At 39.4% G+C, this 21,128-nt stretch overlaps 1 protein-coding gene across 1 annotated transcript; it reads left to right on the forward strand.

Moving 5' to 3' along the window:
• Positions 1 to 15,094: 15,094 nt before the first annotated feature.
• LOC107279563 (receptor-like protein 7) lies at positions 15,095 to 18,366 on the forward strand. The gene has a single exon (XM_026021839.2). It carries the CDS (start codon positions 15,195 to 15,197, stop codon positions 18,192 to 18,194), a length of 3,000 nt encoding a protein of 999 aa, XP_025877624.1. The 5' UTR covers positions 15,095 to 15,194; the 3' UTR covers positions 18,195 to 18,366.
• Positions 18,367 to 21,128: the final 2,762 nt, after the last annotated feature.

Genomic DNA, 21,128 nt, shown 5'->3' on the forward strand with positions numbered 1-21,128 from the left:
TGTGTTTTTCTTTTCTTTTCTTTTTTTTACCGCCCAACTAGCTACTGTACATATCCAGCTTGTCTTTCTGGAGTTTAATTTAGTTTTCCACAAGCACATGCAACAATTATACAAGACTAACTGATGAGTAATTAACTAAACTAAAATAATATAATATTGTGATCACTATGCAAGATTGTGTACCTAACTAAAGACAAGTCGATCGGTTAGTCCTGTAAAATCAAAGGTGTTTTTGATTATTATTTTGTGATAAACAATTGGCATCAGAGATTATTTTGGTATGAGTGGTTATGTAAAGTTTGTTTCTTGTACTAGAGGGTTTCCTAAGGTGTTTAGGACTTCTAGTATGAGTTTGGTTCGTGGCTTTAGTCTGCCTACCTCAGGTATAAATAGAGGAGGAGCGTGAGGCTTCCCGGTATTGCTTTTGAGAGCAATTGAGTTGATAGTTGAGTTAGGGTTTCGAGTTTAGTCGAAATTTTTTATAAGGAGTGCTATTGGTGCACTTTGTAAACACAGAGAGAATCAATAAAGTCGTCATCCACTTTAAGAGTTCTTCGATTTGTGTTTCACCAGGTTTCGGCGGTCTAACCGGCGGCGCACTGGCGGTCAGACCGGCGGCATCGCGGCGATCAGACCGGCGGGTACACGGCGGTCAGACCGGCAGCGGCGATAGGAGCGAGCAGGAGATTTTTGGCGGTCAGACCTATCGATCTACACCGGTCAGACCGTCGGCATAGGCACGGTCAGACCGGCGGATCAATCTTGGTCAGACCGATCTTCATCGAATTTGAGTGTATCTTTTATTTCCGCTAAAAGTTTTTGGTTTTTGGTATACCAACCATTCACCCTCTCTGGTTGGCTTAGTTGTTGTGATTCGATCCTACGAGTCCCAATCATCTTGGAAATTGGAATGGGATCTATATATAGAATTTCTTAACACGTATTACGTGCGAGGCAGAAATAATCTTTGGGATATAATGTTTCTAGCTAGCAAGAAAACACAAGCAAGCAAGCTGCAGAGGAGTATACCTCCGCTAGTAAAAAAGAATTAAGTTTAACCAAATATCTATCTATGTAAATTGTAGGATAACATTCCTGAACTTTGCTCATTTTTGCAAACAGATATCACCATTTTTTTTTTTTTTGGCAAAGCAAGGCCTCCCGGCCTTTCCTCTAAAAGCAAATTAACTATGGGCCTGTCAGAATTTAGTTGCAGTCACTCATTTGGGCCGCTGGTAAGTTTCACTGATTAATCTAGTAGAATTTTATCTGTCTTGGTTTCTATGGTCAGAAAATTCTACTACTTTTGTCCCAGTTTTATGTCGAATGGAACACAGAGTTAATTAAGTGAATTCGACAGGCCAGGCCGGCCTTCAACACTTTTGAGATAATTAAAAGTCTTATATTTTTTGGCCTCTGTATCGGGTAATGATTTAGGTGTACACAGCCGATTGTTATAAAATAAAAGCATGACGAGCTTAAGATTCTGATAAGTAACTGATTGGTAGTCAGCTTATAATTATAAGAATTTGGAAAAGCTTAATTTCTAACTTCTGACTTCTAGTTTATTTGCTAGGTTTTATAATTACAGCTTCTCAGAATCTGGATCAAAAGCTGGATGGTTTAAAGAAGCTTCTAATTCTAAACCAAACTACAACAGCTAATAGCTCTCCAAAACAGGCTATATATCTCTGAAGTATATGAAAAGGAAAAAGATGCTTTGGTAATTCTGACAGTAATAGAAACAATAAAATTCTAATCCACATTAGCCTACTATCATTACTCAAAATATAATAAGAAAAGAGACTCCGGTAACACCTATAGATGGCCAAATGAGTCATCCGGCTCGTGCCCGCCCAAATGCTACACCGTCGGCCTAGGAATGGCCCAATAGGACTCGGACCGTGCCGGGCCAGTATGAAGGCACGAAAGCCCATTATGCTCCTCCTAGGAAAAAGTCCATTTTGGCTACCTCATTTATATGGCTAATAAAGTCTATTTTTCATCCCTCATATCTTTGGGCCAGGTGTTATATGGATGGAGTAAGTCCATTTTGTCTCCCTCATCTATTTGACTCCTTCATCATTAGACCGGGCTGGCCAATCGTGCCAAGGAAGAGGCCCAGGCACAACCCAAAGGTCGGGGCCGTGCCGGCACAGTCCATGCTGTGCTTGGGCCGGGTTGTCGGGCCTCAGGCCTTTTGGCCAACTATAGTTACATATCCAAGTGTATAGTGCGCTCATATTTTCAAAGCATGCATCATACAGATTTGGAGTCAATTGGTAAAATATGTAACGTGCATCAGATTAGAAATAATATCTATGTTGTTTAATATATGACGCTATTAACTATGTGACAAACGTTTGACCATTCGTATTATTCAAAATTGTTATTCAAATATAAAAAATATATTAACTCATGCTTAAAGAACATCTGATGATAAATCAAATTATAATAAAATAAATAATAATTACATAATTTTTTAATTAGATAAATGGTCAAACGTATCTAAAATAGTCAATGGCGTCATATATTAAAAAACGAAGGGAGTATCTTCTTTTTTGAAAGCAATATCATTGTGATAAAGCCAAATAGACCAAGAAAGAGTATTAGTGCCAATCAAAAGATATAGATATACACGAATTGGTGCCCAGGCTTCAAGGTTTGGAATACACAAACTGGCTCAATTTTTTTGAGAATTTTCAACTTCTGGGTGTATACCTAAGCGTAGGAATTTCATTCATACCCATAGCTAACAATAGAACAACTTAACTTCAACTTTATTTTGCAAACCGTTATTACATATACTTAACTAGAAATTGGATTAAATTCAGTTCAAACTGGTTTGAACTAGTTAGTAAGCTAGTTAGCAAGCAAGTTAATGATCGTACCCAAAAATTTCAAAATTGTCCATACTCATTTAAATTGGATATATAATCAAATCGAACCTCGAGGCCTAGGTAGGGATGAAAATGGTTTTTGAAAGTTTCCTGTTTTCAGAAGTGTTTTCGGTAATGGAAAGCATCAGTACGAATATTTTTGGAAACGGAACAAATTTGAATTTTCTTACTTAGAACCAGAAACGAATACGATAAGGCTTCTATCCGTTGGAAAACCAGAATTGGCCGGAAACTTTTTCGGAAATGAATTTGGATTTTTGTTTCTCGGAATTGGGAACAAATTACTTTCATATACAGTTGACTAGTTTCAGCGTTCTCTACTCTAAATATTCAGATTTGTACTCATTATGGAGGTGGTTAGTTGAATGGAGGTTTTTTTTTTCCCATTCCGGGGCATTAGATCTATCTTTCTCTTGCCTAGTGACTTTTTTTATTATTTTAATAGGTCATGCCATACTCAACTATAGATGAATATAGTTCTTGTTCTCCTAAAAGCTATTTGAAGTGCACAACTATTTATATTATTGATAAAAATAAGAAATGTGGATTTGTTGTTTTAGAAAAATAATGAGGTATATCTCTGCGTTGATATGAGAAGTTCAGTTTGAGGGTTTCCCTATTCCGATAAATATCTGTTACCGTATTCACTCCAATTCGTGTTTGCTTCGTTTTCATATTCGATTCTATTTTCGTATCCGAGGTTTTCAATTCCGATTCCGGTTCCAAAAGAAAGGTATGAAAAAAAAATGGTAGATGTGGTTTTTGTCCGTTTCCGAGCTGTTTTGAAATGAACAAGTTTGGTTTTCTTCATAAGGGACCCTCTCTAGTTATGAGTTTCGATGACTTCTTAGCTTTCATTTTCAATACTGATAGTGAAATACCATGAGCAGCAGGATGTTGAGGTCCGGAATTCAGCCGGATGTTGAGGACCGGAATATGAAGTGAAATTCTTGATTTTGGTTGCCTTCTTGCCTGACTTAACTCAGGTTTTTCAGTCCTTTTATAGCTAGCGAATATATTTACGTCGATTAATCGAGGGTCAATAAAGTCATTATCCTGGGGGACAATTTCAAATAGGTTTTGTCATAAAAAAAGCCATGAGAGGATGTTGCAGATGACCGGAACGGACACCGCTAGAAGACCAGAGGAAGAAACCCAAGGCAAGAGCATGTCGTGAAAGAGCTTCGACCATACTTCCCTAGGCCCAGCCACTCACTACTATAGAAACGCACAAAAGAAACAGCTCTATTGGTGCCAGAAATCCTAAAACCGATAGGATGGAACTAGCACAATATTGTAGGTGCCGTTTATTAAAAAACCAAAACCTTTAATAAATTGTAGTAGCCGCTTAATAAAAACCGATACCTATACTTATATTATAGTGCCGGTTCTAGATAAAAACCAAAGCCTATATAAAAAAAAAGTAAAGTGCATTGGTTGTCCTTAAACTTGTAGGGTTGTGTCATATAAGTTCCTAAACTGTCAAAATGCATATCTAGGTCCCAGAACAAAGTGTATCATCTAGGTCCTAAATCGACGCATCCCCTCTAGGATCCTACGTGACGCCACATGGACATGACATGTTCTTTTCTTTTTTTTTTCTTGTTTTCTTTTTCTTTTTCGTTTTCTTCTCATTCTTCTTCTTTTTTTCCTTTATTCTACTCTGGTCATAGATAAAGGAGAAGAAAGGAAAAAAAAGAGAAGAAAAATGAAAAATGAAAAATTTTAAATGGGTCCCATTTGTCATTCAAAATGATGCCACGTCATGTCCGTGTGGCATGACACATCAACGCCACGTAGGATCCTGAATGGGTTGTAACAATTTGGGACCTAGATGACACACTATAACAAGTCCTAGGACTTGAATATGCATTTTGAAAGTTTAGGGACCTAAATGACACACCCCTATAAGTTAAAAGACCGCCCGTACACTTTACCCTACAAGTTTAAAGAGCCAACCGAGCAAACCATGTTCGTGCCTACTCACATCCTCATCTCCGTCTCACATGTCGCTCCTTCTTTCTCCTCCTCCTCTCCGTCCGCAATCCCCTCACTATTCCACCTCCACCTTCCGTCTCCCCCAACTAACCTCCTCCACTAGCCGGCGGTGGCAGCAGCGAGCCACCAATTCCAGTTTGCCGCCACGTCCTGTCGCTCTTTGTCTGCAGCAGCGGCACTTGTCCGCGCGTGTCCCTTGACCTATGGAAGCGGTGGCAGTGCCCATCCGCCCGTGACTCATCTGCCTTCGTATGCAGCGGCGGCGGTCTCTATCCGCGCGCTGTCTGTCACCCTTCGTTTGCGGTAGCGACAGTGGTGCCCTTCCGCGCGCTGCTCCCTCTGTATCCTGGACGCGTGGCGGGGTTCTTGGAGGAGTGGTGTCAGAGTACCGCTGGAACGCCTGGAGGAGAAGGGGCATGGCGACAACGAGCTGGATCAACAACAGAGTGAAGGCGGGAAGGCTGAAGCCGTCTTCCAGAAGGAGAAGCGCAAACGCAATGCTAACACTAAATATATGTCTTTGGAGTGGGTTGTGTAACTGGGCCGTGTGATTAAGCCCATGTAAGAGAGTTGGTGAGAGGGAGAACCTGTCTATCTAACGAGCAGGAGTTCAAAACGAATCTATCGACTGGAACCTGGTGGCGACAGCGGCAGCGGCGGCGGCTCCGATCCTGTCGGATCGTGAGATAGTTCTTGGTTCCAATGCTATTTCGTGTGTGTGTTCTTGAGCTTGTGTTGCTTGCGAAGTTATGCTTCTAACAAGTGGCAGCGTCTCAAGATTACCATCACCAGGTTCGCCAGACGCTGCTCGCCTATTCCTGCTCTGACTACTCCCCTGCCGCCTCCAGCGACTACTTCCGCGCGATGTACGATTTGGATTTGCATTTGGGATTTAGGGATTTGCATTTGTAAGAACATCAAAATCAAACGATGAACTAGATTTTGAGGATTTTGTTCTTTTCAATTGATTCGAGACAGCAGGAGCAACTCGATGCATCGGTTCGATTCAAGCCGATTTTTTTTCTCGTGTGTGCATCAGAGGTGCTGGTTGTGGAACCAACACCAATGACCTAGAGTCATCAGTGTCGCTGCTGTGGTGCCGGTTGAGAAAATCCAACACCTATGAGCGTTTCCCAATCGTCACCAATGATGTTTTCCATAGTAGTGACTAGGTCACGTGTTGTCAGCTGATTATGTACGATAATAAAGCGACGACGACATTAATTGGACCTGGTCGGCCGCACCTTCCTCTCCGACCTATATAAACTTTCTTATCGTGGCCGTTGATTTCTGTACAAAGTTACACTACTTATCCCTTCCGGTAGCAAGAGTAGCCACTGTTTGGATAGTGACTGCCGATTCTACGCTAGTGTTACTTTTGCCATGATTCAACAAAAAGTCGCTACGATTTTTCACTTAATATATAGTTTATTTTTCCACTTAGTTGAATGCATCCACCACTATCTCCGTGCCTAACTCGCCAACATCGATTAGTTCAACGATCAGGTCTGTTTGAAACAATGGAAAATGTCTAACATGGTAAGTCAGCAGCTAGGGCACTAATTAAAACGTGGGACTAGCTAGTGTGCTGTCGACAGTTTTTTAGTCCAGAACTTTCAAATTTTTCAACCACAGGATTTGTCATTAACGATTACAGGAAAACAGTCCGCACTAGTACAAACCACGAGTCTTAGTGCCCAAACTGATTGAACGGCGAGAAATTGCCAAACATGTAGAATAATGAAAAAACATAACTTTCAATTCAAAAGTAATATGCATATGCCCCTGAAAAAATTACAAATCCTAATTTTGTACCATGTAATTACCCTGTAACTATCATGTAACTAGGGTGTAAATGCTATGTAACTACTATGTAACTAGATGTAAGTGATATGTAACTAAAGGGTGCTATTAATAATCAAAAAGTGCCCCTAGCAGCGGTAACGTGTGCCAAGTTTGATGGATAGATCCTAGCTGGTTCGATGCTTGTCTAGCCCACACGAGATTTTTTTTATTCTGCCCGTATGGCCGTATATGTTGCACGAATCCTGGAGTGCATCTAATGGTTAGAAAATCGAAAGTTTTCTAAACAAAAAACTGTCGCCCCAGTTTTTTAGCAAAACCGTTAAAACGTAACTGGACCATTTTTTTTATATGTGTATTACGTTTACAAAAACGATTTTCACAAGAAGTTCTCTGTCAGAAAACTAGCCTTAAAAATGGACAACACTAAAATTGGTAAAAAAAAATCGTAACTCCTTGATATGAATTCCTTTGTACGAAAATTGTAGTGCTCGACGATAGCTACAACTTTCAACATATTAATATATCATCTCACATAGAGACTACATGATATAAGTGAATAATCTTATTAAAAGAGCTATTCAGGGAAATATATATGTAACCATCCATATTAATAGAGAACATCGATCGTAAAGATCATATAGAACTTTGGTTCACCTCAATTGGATCTATAATGATTTTTCTATAAATTTTAAAAATTTATTCATTTTTTAAAGAAGGTGGAAAATTGATTTTTGCAGGTGATGAACTTCTTCATGAACCACCCTTAAAAATGATATTTTACGTGCTAATTAACTTCTTAAAGAGCTGACCTTAAAATATTTTTTACGGACAGTTCTCATAAGGCCATTCCCAATCCAAGACACTATACATAGTTTCCATAAACTCCACATCATCAAGAAACTAGTACTAGACACTACTCTTCCAATGCAAACACTAATATTCCATACTTAAATTTAATGCTACTTATCTCACATGAAGTCTTGGATGTTGTGTAGAAATCATGTCTCATGCAAGATATGGTTTCCTTCTCTTTCCTCATTTATTTACTTGCCACATCATTTTTCATCCTAGGTGGCAGCTTATTTAATGCTATGGACACTATCCTAGTCATTGGGTTGGGAATGGCCTAAGACCCTTTCAAAAAACTTATTTAATGCTGGGACGTTTTAGCTCAGCGCCAATTCCGATGGCGCTGAGGTCACGGCCTATTCTTGAAATTAGTTTTTTGCACGGTTTATTTTTGAAATAAGTTTTTTGAAATGATCAATTTGTCAAAATTACGGGATTTTAATTTCGTGGGTGGTTTAAGAAAGTCGGCCTTGAAATTAAATGCAGAGCTGTAACCAATCCATCGATCGGGGTCGTAGTCCATCGACAGAAATTATTTAATTTCTCGGTGGCTCGCATTTCCACTCTCTCTATATCTTGTGTGGCGCACTTGAAGCTTAGCTTTCAAACTCTCCATTAATTCATGCAACAAAGCCCTACAAATATGTGTTAACGCAGGCACAACATTATTCAGTATACATACTCGCTCGATCTCGTAGTAGACATCGCTACACACACATATATATACATACATTAATAACTAATCATCCGTCGATCGACGCCGGCCGGCGGCGACCGATCGATCGAGATGGCGAGAAGAGCGACCGCGCGCGGGGCTGGGCTGCCGGCGCCGTTCGTCGTCGTCGTCTCTGTGCTGCTGCTGCTGCTGGGATCGCTGCCGCTCCACGAGGTCGCGGCGGCGGAAGACGAAGATCAGATTGGTGGCGGTGGTGGGCTGGAACATGGTGCGCGCGGCCCCACTTGGCGGGGCTGCTGCAACCAGTATAAAGAGCGAGGGGAGCCAGGGGGTAGCTACACAGGGAGAGGGAGGTTTGGACCTTGCATTCCTACGCAGCCATGCCACAAACCAATACCATAGATGCCAGGCACCAGTGGTGATCAGTATATATAGTGGGCGTACGTGACACTGATCGATACGCACACGTACTATACGTATATATACGGTTATATATATACGTAGGTACTCGATCGCTCTCCCTCTCCTAAATAATCTATCCCTCCGTTAAGTTGTCCTTCCGTAACTCATTGTTAATGGCAATATTACGTACTCCCTCCGTATTTTAATGTATGACGCCGTTGACTTTTTAAGACCATTCGTCTTATTCAATTCTTTTATGCAAATATAAAAATACTTATGTCATGCTTAAAGAATATTTGATGATAAATGAAGTCATAATAAAATAAATGATAATTACATAAATTTTTTTAATAAGACGGAGGGAGTAATATATAGTAAGATGTTTTGACTTTATATGCTACGCGTTTGAGAATTGCTAGTAAAAATGTTTGTGTTCTGTAATAGGTGAAAAATAATTTTCAATAAGACAAACAAAAATAATAGTAAAACAAAGTCAGAAATCATACGTAGCATTGAACCCGGTTGCGCTCGCTTCATGGGTCATCACACAAATAATCCCTTATATACACCATTATATAGCCTCACAAATTGATCGGGTGGCCATTCCATAAGTTGACATGCGTGCATTTTGCGATCGGATGGCTATTCCATAAGTTGACATATGTGCATTTTGCTATATCTCATGGGCCAAAGATTGAAATTTTGATTATTCAATTAGTAAAAGAAATTTACTGTAGATGGAAAGCATTTGCAAAGTAACAAATTTACCATATGCACACCTTAAACAATGATAGATTTAAAAGGAAAATATTTATTAGGAGTGAAATTTGGAAGAGACAAAAAGGAGGAAAAAAGAGAAAAGAGAGGAAATTGCAATCGGGGGGGGGGGGGGGGAGGCATGCACGTGGTTTGGTTGGGTTGGGATAGTGGTGTATAATAGTTATTCTAAACTCACGTTGAATTGGATACAGACGACATATAACCAACTCAACCATGGATGACGTACCAAAATTTCAATGGAAACATCTTTAATTTGTATAATAGAGTAAAGTCCATCACCGGTCCCTAAACTTGTACCGCTGTGTCATCCCGGTCCCTAAACTCGTAAATCGACCATTTAGGTCTTTAAACTTGTTCGACTGTGTCATCCCGGTCCCTAAACTTGCAGATCACTCGTTTAGGTCCTCCAACTTGTTCAGTTGTGTCACACCGGTCCCTAAACAGGACGGTCTAAGAACTTTATATCAAAAAATAATTCATAACTTTTTCATGTGAATTCTAATGAAGACAAACTTTATATCAAAATTGTAGCCCTCGACGAGACCTACAACTTTGTAGTTGAAAAGTTTTTGAATTAAAACTGTTTAGGGTCCCAAAATATTGTTGCATGTTTATAGATTTTGAAATTTTAATTTTAAAATTACATTTTGGGACAAAAAATGACTTAGAATAAAAAAAATCAACTAAAAAGTTGTAGATCGCGTTGAGGGCTACAAGTTTGATATAAAGTTTGTCTTCAATAGAGTTCACATGAAAAAGTTATGAATTATTTTTAAATATAAAGTCTTTAGACCGTCCTATTTGATCCAGATGATATTCAAATCCAAGTTTAGAGACCGGGGTGACATAACTGAACAAGTTGGAGGACCTAAACGAGTGATCTGCAAGTTTAGGGACCGGAATGACACAGTCGAACAAGTTTAAGGACCTGAACGGTCGATTTGCGAGTTTAGGGACCGGGATGACACAGTGGTACAAGTTTAGGGACCGGTGATGGACTTTACTCTTTATAAGTAAAGAAGTGTCATTATGCAAAACGAGAAAGTCATCAGTGTAGGATTAATTGAGTTTTAATTATTTCAAACTTGCAAAATAGATTTATTTGATATTTTTAAAGCATCTTATGTATAGAAAGTTTTCGCACGAAATGTACCGTTTAGCAGTTTCAAAAGCATGCTAACGAAAACCAAAGTAGAATTTGTATCTAGGCCAAACTTTTTAAAGTTTAACCCAGTTTATAGAAAAATGTAGCAACATATATTAATTTTATTAAAACCACCATCATATGTATTTTTGTAGTATATTTGTTTTATGTTGGAAATGTTGCTACACTTTTATACAAACTTGGTTAAGCTTGAATAAGTTTAACATAGCACGGACCCAAAATGACTTATAATATATAACTGGGAAATGAGGGTATTAATTAGTACTCCCTCTGTCCCACAAATAATCAAACCCTATATTCCCAAGGTGAGTTTAAGGAAAGATGCAAATGACCAAAATGCCCCTAATTAATTGTGAAGTTATATTGGTGAATGGGTAAGTAAGGGGTATTGAAGGAATAAAATTTCTAGATTTACGAACCAATGGTAGGTAAGAGAGTAGAAGTTGGTTTATTTTGGGACAAATTTCAAACTCTAGGAGTTCGTTTATTTTGGGACGGAGAGAGTAGAAAACAGATGTTCCTTTCTTTTTAATTAAAGTTTAGTTTTGTTATGGACCCAAGCTTCAATTGGCCTTCCTCTCTTTTGAGCTCTTAATTCCTCCTTGCCACCTCAAACTATGCTAGCTAAGACCAGAGAGGCTCCACAATTCCGCCCTAGGTTCATGCTCCCTCTTGGGACCACACTTGATTCATTATAAAGAATTGGTTCACTTCCTGTTTATAACTGCTTCCTCTGTTTCACATTATAAGATGTTTTGAGTTTTGAATTATATGCTTCATATGTGTCCAAATTCATATGTACATTAGTAAATCTAGAATAGAGATGGAGAAGCCAAATCATCTTATAATCTAAAACGGAAGGAGTAGCATTGGTGTAGGTTTTTTCACCAATCGTAGGCTCATGCCAACAACCGACGATAATCTTGGGGTCCTAATATTCAAGTTTTGTGATATAAAAAACCTATGAAAATAATTTGGTGATGATGGAGTTATTGGGATGATATAAAAACTTGTATTAATAGATATTAACTTTCTTGTTAACTTCGTACTACAATCTATGTCCAAAATATTTTTTGTTGTCTTCATCACAATACATTTCTTTTGGTAATAACACATTACTTTGACACAATACATGATTTCCATGAAAGAGACGCTAAATGATCAGATTATTGTAGAAATTGTAGCGGCAGGCTATATACTGGGTTTCAGCCAAAGAAGACAAGATGGCCGGGGGAAGAGAAATGCATGTGAAGTGTTATATGTAATAATCTAATCTCTTGGATTCACTAACCAAACCAAGTAGTATGCGTGGTAACTTAAGTCCTCCATTCTAAAGGAGCAATAAGAGTGTTTTACAAATGTCCGGTCGAAAGGGAACTAGCAAACACTCTACTACACCTAATAATTTGATCGTTCTTTTCACGCTTCAACTGATTCGTATCTATTATCGTCTCCCTCATTCCAACTGATGAGCTCAATCAATATTCCCCCATAAAAAAAAAGAGAAAAGCTCCGAATAACGTAGCTGCCCTCTTAATGCCCCTCCTTCCTACGTTGTCTTCCTAGCAATCCACGACTCCCGTAAGATCTGGGGTATACTTTCCCACCTGTTTGCGGTTTGAAATTGTAATTCATTTTGGAAGCTCAAGATGTTGGGAAAAGTTTTCTAGATTTCAATTAGCTACTCTCGAGTTTTGAAATAGAAAGTTTTGTGATTTGAGTAAAAACTTTAAGGTCATGAGTAGAATTATTGTGATTTGAGTTGACATTGTCAACTTAATATTAGAAAGTTCTAAACTTTTGAGTTGATATTTTTTGAAAATTGGCAAGAGTCGATTTCAATGTACAATGTTTGAGTATGAAGTTTTGAGTCTTAGTTGGAAGTTTCATATTTTGAATAGAAAATCATGCAACAACCAAATTCAAGTTAAAAACTTGAAGCATCCACTGATACAAAAAACATTTGTGCAAGGAAGTTCAAAACCTATTTACACATGCGTTTTTTTAACCGTTTGCAACCTACGGGCCATATAAATCGAAGATTTACGCATGCGGATTCCACAACCTTCTGTGAAAATCAGTTTCTACAGGCGGCTGTCTTAGAAAACCATCCATGGAAATGAATTTTCAGTTTTTCATTTTTGTGGGCGAATAAAAACTGAAATAAATATTTCATATTTTTAGGCATCTATAAACGCTCGCAAGTCACGTGATATTACATGTGGGTGTGGTATATAGGATTTGAACACGTGACCTCACTCTGCATATATCCTTCTTACCATCTCACCTATGACACTCAGTAATTGTGGGGTGAATGTTATTCTTTTGACTTTTCTAAAACTTGTAATACAGTCTAAGTGACATCAAATGAAAAAGTCATCAACTACAAATTTGTGTAGATCTTATCGAGCTCTATACTTTGGTACAGAGCATCTCTATCCGAACTCACTGAAAAACTCAAACATATTCAATTGTTTTTTAAAACAATATATATGAGAGTTTGTAACAAATATTTAGGCACATAAATGATCTTAGATGAAAAAATATTCAATTAAAAAATTGTAGATCTCGTCGAGAACTATAATTTCATATAAAGTTTACCATCCTACTTTATATAAAAGGTCTACTCTCTAGGTTGTTATATCTGAGACAAAATTTAAACTCTAAAAAGTTGTTATATTTAAGAACGGAGGAGTGTGATTTTTTTTAATTTTATTAGTGCTCATATTTTCAAAAAGTGCGGTTTTGTTAACACAAATGCCCATAAAAATCAAACTTTACATGTTTCTTAAGGAAATTCGCCCCATTTTTATTGGCAGTTTTTCTTAATTAGGAACCACCAGCAAAAATAGGCCTAATTTGGTAGGCAGTTTTCCTAAGGACTCATCTGTAAAAATATTTTTTTGCAAAGTGGTTTATGACCCTGAGTTTTTCATTTGCGCCAGATGTGAAAAGGCAAGTCTAGGGTCTACAAAAAAACGTTTTTTATAGTGCACTGAGTAGGAAGTTTCGATGATTTGAGTTGAAACTGTAACATCAAGAATTCTTGAGATTTAGATTGAAAAATCTAAAATCCGATTGGAATATTAACTCGGATCAGCTTACATTTAGGTGCGAAATGAAGTGTCAATTTGTGCAATGAGATTTCAGGAAAAACAAAACGTGTGGAGCGGGAAGAATAAAACACGTCAATGCGGTCTCTCCCATTAGCTTATCTAAAAGAATAAAGGTTAGGGGGATACACACTACACATAGAATTAAGATGAATTGCAGTCACATGCATATTCATTTACCACTATATGAAGGTTCCACTACACCAGGATATATTGCAAATGGTATTTCACTGTCAATCAAACGCCACTAGTTCTTCCAAGAAACAAAAATCAAGCACCAAAATTACCATACCTTTGTATACAAGTCGGTCAAACACTACTCCGAAAAGCAATATACACGATTTTTTTTCCAAGCCAGAGCACCCAAACATGGCAGTGGCAAATTCCATTTGGAGATTCAGATGCATATGGACGGAGATGGCCAATAACATATCTATAGTCCTTTAAAAAGACTCTAGTAACGTCCACTCAGTGGTGGCCGTGAATCCCCTTTGCAGTTCTTTTGAATAGAACAGTTCAATACAAATGGGTTGACACATATATGATCAAGGTGAGCAATACATTTGATAATTAAAATAATATTTTTATTTATTTATGGCATACTATGTCATATTTTATTTTATCCCTAGAAGAAAACGCTTAATACACACTCAAATTGAAAGTAGAACAAACAACAATATTACCTTTGCGGCTTGTTTGGGAACTCGAGAGAAGGGGATTGGGAGTTTACACAAGGGAATTGATGATGAGATTAAGATGGGAATTTGATTTTTAATCCCAATATCTTGTTTGGTAGAGGTGATGGAAATTGATAGGGAGTTTAGTTGGAGATTAGATCATTAATAAAAACGAATGGCTGAGATTTGCTTAGACAAAGTAAATGAGGAATTCCCTCCCAATTACCTGCCCCTACCCAGGTATTGAAAATGAGGGAGTTCCTTTCTCAATTCCCCATCCCTATCCCACCAAAATTCTCATGTCTCCCAACCAAACAAAACACTTAATAGTCTCATCCCTCTAAACTCCCAATCCCTCTTAAAAACTCCCTCCAACCAAACGGGCTGTTGTTGTTTGCTTCTAAGCTCTTGCTCAGTTCACCGGATGGGTATTATTCTCACCATTTGCACCTCAAGCTTAGAAACTAATTTTAGATTTGTGACAGGTATGACCAGACCTTCTCTTTGAAACAAGTCTTAATGAAGTAAACAGGCAACATTGAACTGGTCAAAATTCATGAGACAAATTTCTATGTATGTATGTATTAACTCCGTGGAAGTTATATTTTATACAAATGTGCACATCATTTTCATGTTCCAAATCTTTTTTAGAAAATAATTACTTAAACTTTGAAAACTTTGACATAATGTTATAATGTATTCTCAAAACTAAATGTGTTTCCTAAACAGGACAGAGCACATGATTTACAAACTTCACAAGTAGACGTACCTGTGCTTATCCGTGTGTGCCATAGAGTTGCAAACGGATCGACCCAGCCAATCTCCAACATGTCCTCCTCCATGAGAGTTGCTCTCCTAGCCATGCTACCCATCCTCCTCGTGGATACCCAATCCATGGCTGCGCCAATTCAGTGCCTTCCAGACCAGGCCGCGGCGCTGCTCCAGCTGAAGCGCTCCTTCGATGCCACCGTCGGCGGCTACTTCGCCGCCTTCCGGTCATGGGTCGCCGGCGCAGACTGCTGCCACTGGGACGGCGTCCGCTGTGGCGGCGACGATGGCCGTGCGATCACCTTCCTCGACTTGCGTGGCCATCAACTGCAAGCTGAGGTTCTTGACACCGCATTGTTCAGCCTGACCTCGCTGGAGTACCTTGACATCTCCTCCAACGATTTCAGTGCATCCATGCTCCCAGCCACCGGCTTCGAGCTGCTCGCCGAGCTCACCCACCTTGACCTCTCCGACGACAATTTCGCCGGCCGGGTACCCGCCGGTATCGGCCACCTCACGAATCTGATCTACCTTGATCTTTCTACTAGCTTCCTTGATGAAGAGCTGGATGAAGAGAACAGTGTATTGTACTACACCTCATACTCACTCTCGCAGCTCTCAGAGCCAAGCTTGGACACCTTGCTGGCAAACCTCACCAACCTGCAGGAGCTTCGTCTGGGCATGGTGGACATGTCCAGCAATGGAGCACGGTGGTGCGACGCCATTGCCCGGTTTTCCCCAAAGCTTCAGATCATTAGCATGCCTTATTGCTCACTTTCTGGTCCGATTTGTCGGTCCTTCTCTGCCTTGAAATCACTTGTTGTGATAGAGCTGCACTACAATTATTTGTCCGGTCCGATTCCCGAATTCTTGGCCGATCTGTCCAACCTTAGTGTTCTTCAGCTTTCAAACAACAACTTCGAAGGATGGTTCCCTCCAATCATCTTCCAGCACAAGAAATTAAGAGGTATTGACCTCAGTAAGAATTTTGGGATCTCTGGAAATCTGCCTAATTTCTCTGCAGATAGTAACATACAGAGTATATCTGTGAGCAACACCAACTTCTCCGGCACAATTCCAAGTTCTATCAGCAATCTCAAATCTCTGAAGGAGTTGGCACTTGGAGCTAGTGGTTTCTCTGGAGAACTGCCTTCTTCCATTGGTAAGCTGAAATCTTTAGATTTACTAGAAGTGTCTGGGTTGGAGCTAGTAGGATCCATGCCGTCCTGGATCTCAAACCTGACTTCTCTTACTGTTCTCAACTTCTTCCATTGTGGCTTGTCCGGACGCTTACCAGCTTCCATAGTGTACTTAACAAAATTGACAAAACTGGCATTGTACAATTGCCACTTTTCAGGAGAGGTAGCTAATCTGGTCTTAAATTTGACTCAATTAGAAACCCTCCTGCTCCATTCAAACAATTTTGTCGGCACCGCGGAGCTAGCTTCACTCGCAAAACTGCAAAATCTGTCTGTCCTTAATCTCTCAAACAATAAATTAGTTGTGATCGATGGAGAAAATAGTTCTTCGGAAGCGACCTACCCCAGTATTAGTTTCTTACGTCTATCATCTTGCAGCATATCTAGCTTCCCTAACATCTTGAGGCATCTCCCTGAGATTACTAGTCTTGACCTTTCATATAACCAGATCAGAGGTGCAATACCTCAATGGGTATGGAAGACCTCAGGCTATTTTTCCTTGTTGAACCTATCACATAATAAGTTTACGAGTACTGGATCTGACCCTTTACTTCCACTTAACATTGAATTCTTCGACCTCAGTTTCAACAAAATTGAAGGGGTAATACCTATACCCCAAAAAGGAAGTATCACGCTTGATTACTCCAATAACCAGTTCTCATCTATGCCTCTCAATTTCTCTACTTACCTGAAAAAAACTATTATTTTCAAAGCCTCCAAAAATAACCTCTCTGGAAACATTCCACCATCGATCTGTGACGGGATTAAGAGTTTACAACTCATTGATCTCTCTAACAACTATTTGACTGGCATAATACCATCATGTCTGATGGAGGATGCAAGTGCACTACAGGTACTAAGTCTAAAAGAAAATAATCTTACTGGCAAGTTACCTGATAATATCAAGGAAGGCTGTGAATTAAGTGCATTAGATTTCAGCGGCAATTTGATTCAAGGAAAGTTGCCGAGATCTTTGGTTGCTTGCAGGAATCTGGAGATCCTTGACATTGGAAACAATCAAATAAGTGACTCTTTCCCATGTTGGATGAGTAAACTTCCTCAACTTCAAGTCCTGGTCCTCAAATCTAACAGGTTCATTGGGCAGATGGATATTTCTTATACTGGAGATGCTAACAACTGTCAATTTACAAAGTTGCGGATTGCAGACATAGCCTCAAACAACTTCAGTGGCATGTTGCCAGAAGAGTGGTTTAAGATGCTGAAGTCCATGATGACTAGTTCTGATAACGGAACTTCGGTAATGGAAAGTCGGTATTACCATGGACAGACCTACCAGTTTACTGCTGCACTAACATACAAAGGCAATGACATAACAATTTCCAAGATCTTAACATCACTCGTGCTGATTGATGTCTCAAATAATGATTTCCACGGTAGCATCCCTTCAAGCATTGGGGAACTTGCGTTGCTTCACGGGCTCAACATGTCTCGCAACATGCTTACAGGGCCAATTCCAACTCAGTTTGGCAACTTGAACAACCTTGAGTCTTTGGACCTCTCCTCAAATAAGCTTTCCAATGAGATCCCAGAGAAGCTAGCATCACTGAACTTTCTTGCAACATTGAATCTGTCCTATAATATGTTGGCTGGAAGAATACCACAATCGTCACACTTCTCGACATTTTCCAATGCCTCTTTTGAGGGAAATATTGGGCTGTGCGGAGCCCCATTGTCTAAACAATGTAGCTATCGATCTGAACCAAACATCATGCCACATGCTTCCAAGAAGGACCCCATAGATGTTCTACTTTTTCTCTTCACTGGGTTGGGATTTGGTGTCTGCTTTGGAATTACAATTCTAGTGATATGGGGAAGCAACAAAAGGAAGCAGCAAGCTTGAGAGGGAACCATATTATAGAATGGCAGAATATTTTGTTAGTCACTCTTGATCACTCTAGCAACATTCAGAAAGACTAGTATTAATAGTGATGTATGAATTAAATAAAGGATAACTATGTTTATAAACCTTTGATTCTACATTATTCATTTCAGTTTAAAAAATAAGGAGCTAATGTTTGTTCAAAAAACTATGCTGATAACAGATAGTGGCATGAATGTTAAGTGATCTATTCCCTGTGAGCCGCATGTTTAGTTGTTTATTGTAAGAAAAATTGGTTTCGTGATATCCAAGGATGCTAACTTCAGAAATATACCATCCAACTTCTCAAGTACCCTTTAGTACCATCTAAAGTTTCCCACATATAGATAATGACTATTTCTGTCAAGTAGAGGGCCCCTATGAAGCACCTGATGCCAACAAGGAGAAAAGATTTGCATGTCGGGACTCCATAGCAACAGAACAACTTGCACAAAGACATGAACAAGAATATTACAGCTGGGGGTAAAACTGAAAGAACCGCTGCATTAACTGAAGCAATTACTGGGGGTGGCGAATTGTTGGGCGTTCGCTGCATCCTTAGTTGCTGTCACCTGGTGACTAGGACATGCACTGAGATGTCCACCAATCTTGACAGGATACGGATCACAACAAAGGTGACGAAACGTGAAAGCGAGCAACGTGAGGAGATTGGAATGGTAGATATACGAAAGCGTTTAGAACTTTCAGATGGTACTAAAGTGTACTAGAGATTTCTAGTGGAATGTTTCTAAACATGGGATCTTCGGATGTCACTTAACCAATTGTACCTTTTTTGTTCGAAATGCTCAAATTCTACCGTGAAGTTCTGCTGGAAGCTTGTACAATGAAATTTATGATGATTGGTTCATAATAGGTACAATTATTTAAATATCTGCTCCAGCTTCTGTAGCGGCGCTGCTACAATAGCTGGAGCAGATATGTTCATTAGATTCGGCAGAATACCCCTCACACGTTGTAGGCTTGGAGCACATCCAAACAATTCATTTGTGGTTAGGACTGGAACAGTACGATTCTGTGTGTGCTCAAAATATTTGGTGGAGAAGTCTCAGTCCCTTGCTTTTCCAAACAGGTTATTCTCACTTCATAACATGCAAAATGCGTCAATCTGGAACGCGAACCACATCACGATGCAATCGATGTATTGACATTCTGAGGCAAGAAACCAACTATGCGTTCATCTACGAGGTTACCTACGAAGGATTACTGTAGCTCTTTGGCTTTGTCATTTCGCCAAACAGTTGGCGGGCTTTGTCATTTCGTCAAACAGTTGGCGGGCGAGAATAGATCAGCGGCGCAGGCTGCATTACATGCACTTGTACGATCGCAGGTTTGGTATTGGCAAACTTCTACTTAATGGATTAATTACAAAGATTTCTAGTTGCATACAAGGAAGGTGGAAAAAAATGCGAGACAGAAAGCAAAGAAGAGAAGGAATACGAATAGGATGATGAACTGATGATTACCTGGATGGATAAAAAATCGTCGGCGGAACACATGAGTCCATTTGCGGATTAGCAGGTGGGGAAAGGTGGACAGGTTCCGGCTGACGAGGGCGCGAAGTCCCCCGGCTTCTCATCTCCCGCCGATAATCCGTCGCCGTCGCTGCTGCCGCCGCCGCGGCGTGTCCGCGAGGGGCCGAGGGCATGTTAAGAGCATCAGCTTCCTAAAATTTTATTCCCAGATTTTTGATTATGTGAATCCTAACCATAAAGGTGTTAAAATTTTTCTCTCTCCAAGAGATGAGGTTAAATTGGAGGTGAATAGGGATCTGTCGTCCGATCAAAATCTTAGCGTCCGATTTACGTGCAAAACTACTCTAAACTGATTTTTCTCCTAAATTACTTATCCAAATCATGACCCGATTGCACCATTAAATTCGTTGCAATTAAATCTTGAAAACAAGACCACACTTGGATATATTCCGGCGAAAAAAATTAGCTTATTATTAAATTATTTTTAAATATTGCACGATGTTCCACCAGTTATTTCGGAATTGTTTCACTGAGTAAATCGAAAATGTTTCACTCGTTTAAATCGAGTGTTGTTTTACCTTATATAAAAACAATGTTTCAGCAAATAGCGAAAGAATGTTTTAGTTCACTGCAACATTAGATCTATACATAGTGAAACATTGTGTGTACACTAGGTGAAACTTTTTCGGTGGAACAAAAAATAAACCAAATTCCCTTAATAGAGGGTTTCCAAAATATGTGGGTCTTTTTTTTGTTGCAATGGAATGTTTCGTTCACTGCAACATTAGATCTATACATAGTGAAACATTGTGTGTACACTAGGTGAAACATTTTTTATGGAATAAAAAATAAACCAAATTCCCTTAATAGAGAGTTTTCAAAATATGTGGGTTTTTTTTGTTGCAAAAGAAAATTTTAATTCATTGTGAGTACACTAGGTGAAACATCTTTAGTGGAAAAAGAGGAGTGAGAAGTGGGTGGGCCCAACAGATAGCACGTGGGGGAGGGGCGTGCGGGGGAGCGCCCGATCCAGCTCCTCCCGCGCCGGTCGCCCCGGTACAAGCATTATCGGGTTAAATTGGTTTCCTAGAAATTGAAAAGATGGGCCATGTTAAAATCTCCACCGGACAAATCTATTTTGTGCTCCTTCCTCCCGCCAGATCGTGTGCGATCTCTTCTCACGCAAGAAGTGCTGGGAGCCCAGGTGCATCCTAAAAAAGAGAACGATAATCCTGGTGTAGGGAATAGAGAATTTTTGGAATGAGATTAGAGAATCTGTTAGAGCAAATTTATAAAAAAAAATCCTCATATTTTTTTATAGGGAATGATATACATATTTCTGTGGGTGATACTAGGTTGCCGATCTTCGGCCCAGCTCAGTTTGATGTACTATGCATCCACAACCCATTTTTTTTCTTTTAGA

This window comes from Oryza sativa, chromosome 12 (assembly GCF_034140825.1).
Source record: "Oryza sativa Japonica Group chromosome 12, ASM3414082v1".
NCBI lineage: Eukaryota > Viridiplantae > Streptophyta > Magnoliopsida > Poales > Poaceae > Oryza > Oryza sativa.

Coding starts and splice junctions, on each gene's coding strand:
- LOC107279563 (XM_026021839.2), top strand. CDS start 15,195: ATGTCCTCCTCCATGAGAGTTGCTCTCCTAGCCATGCTACCCATCCTC.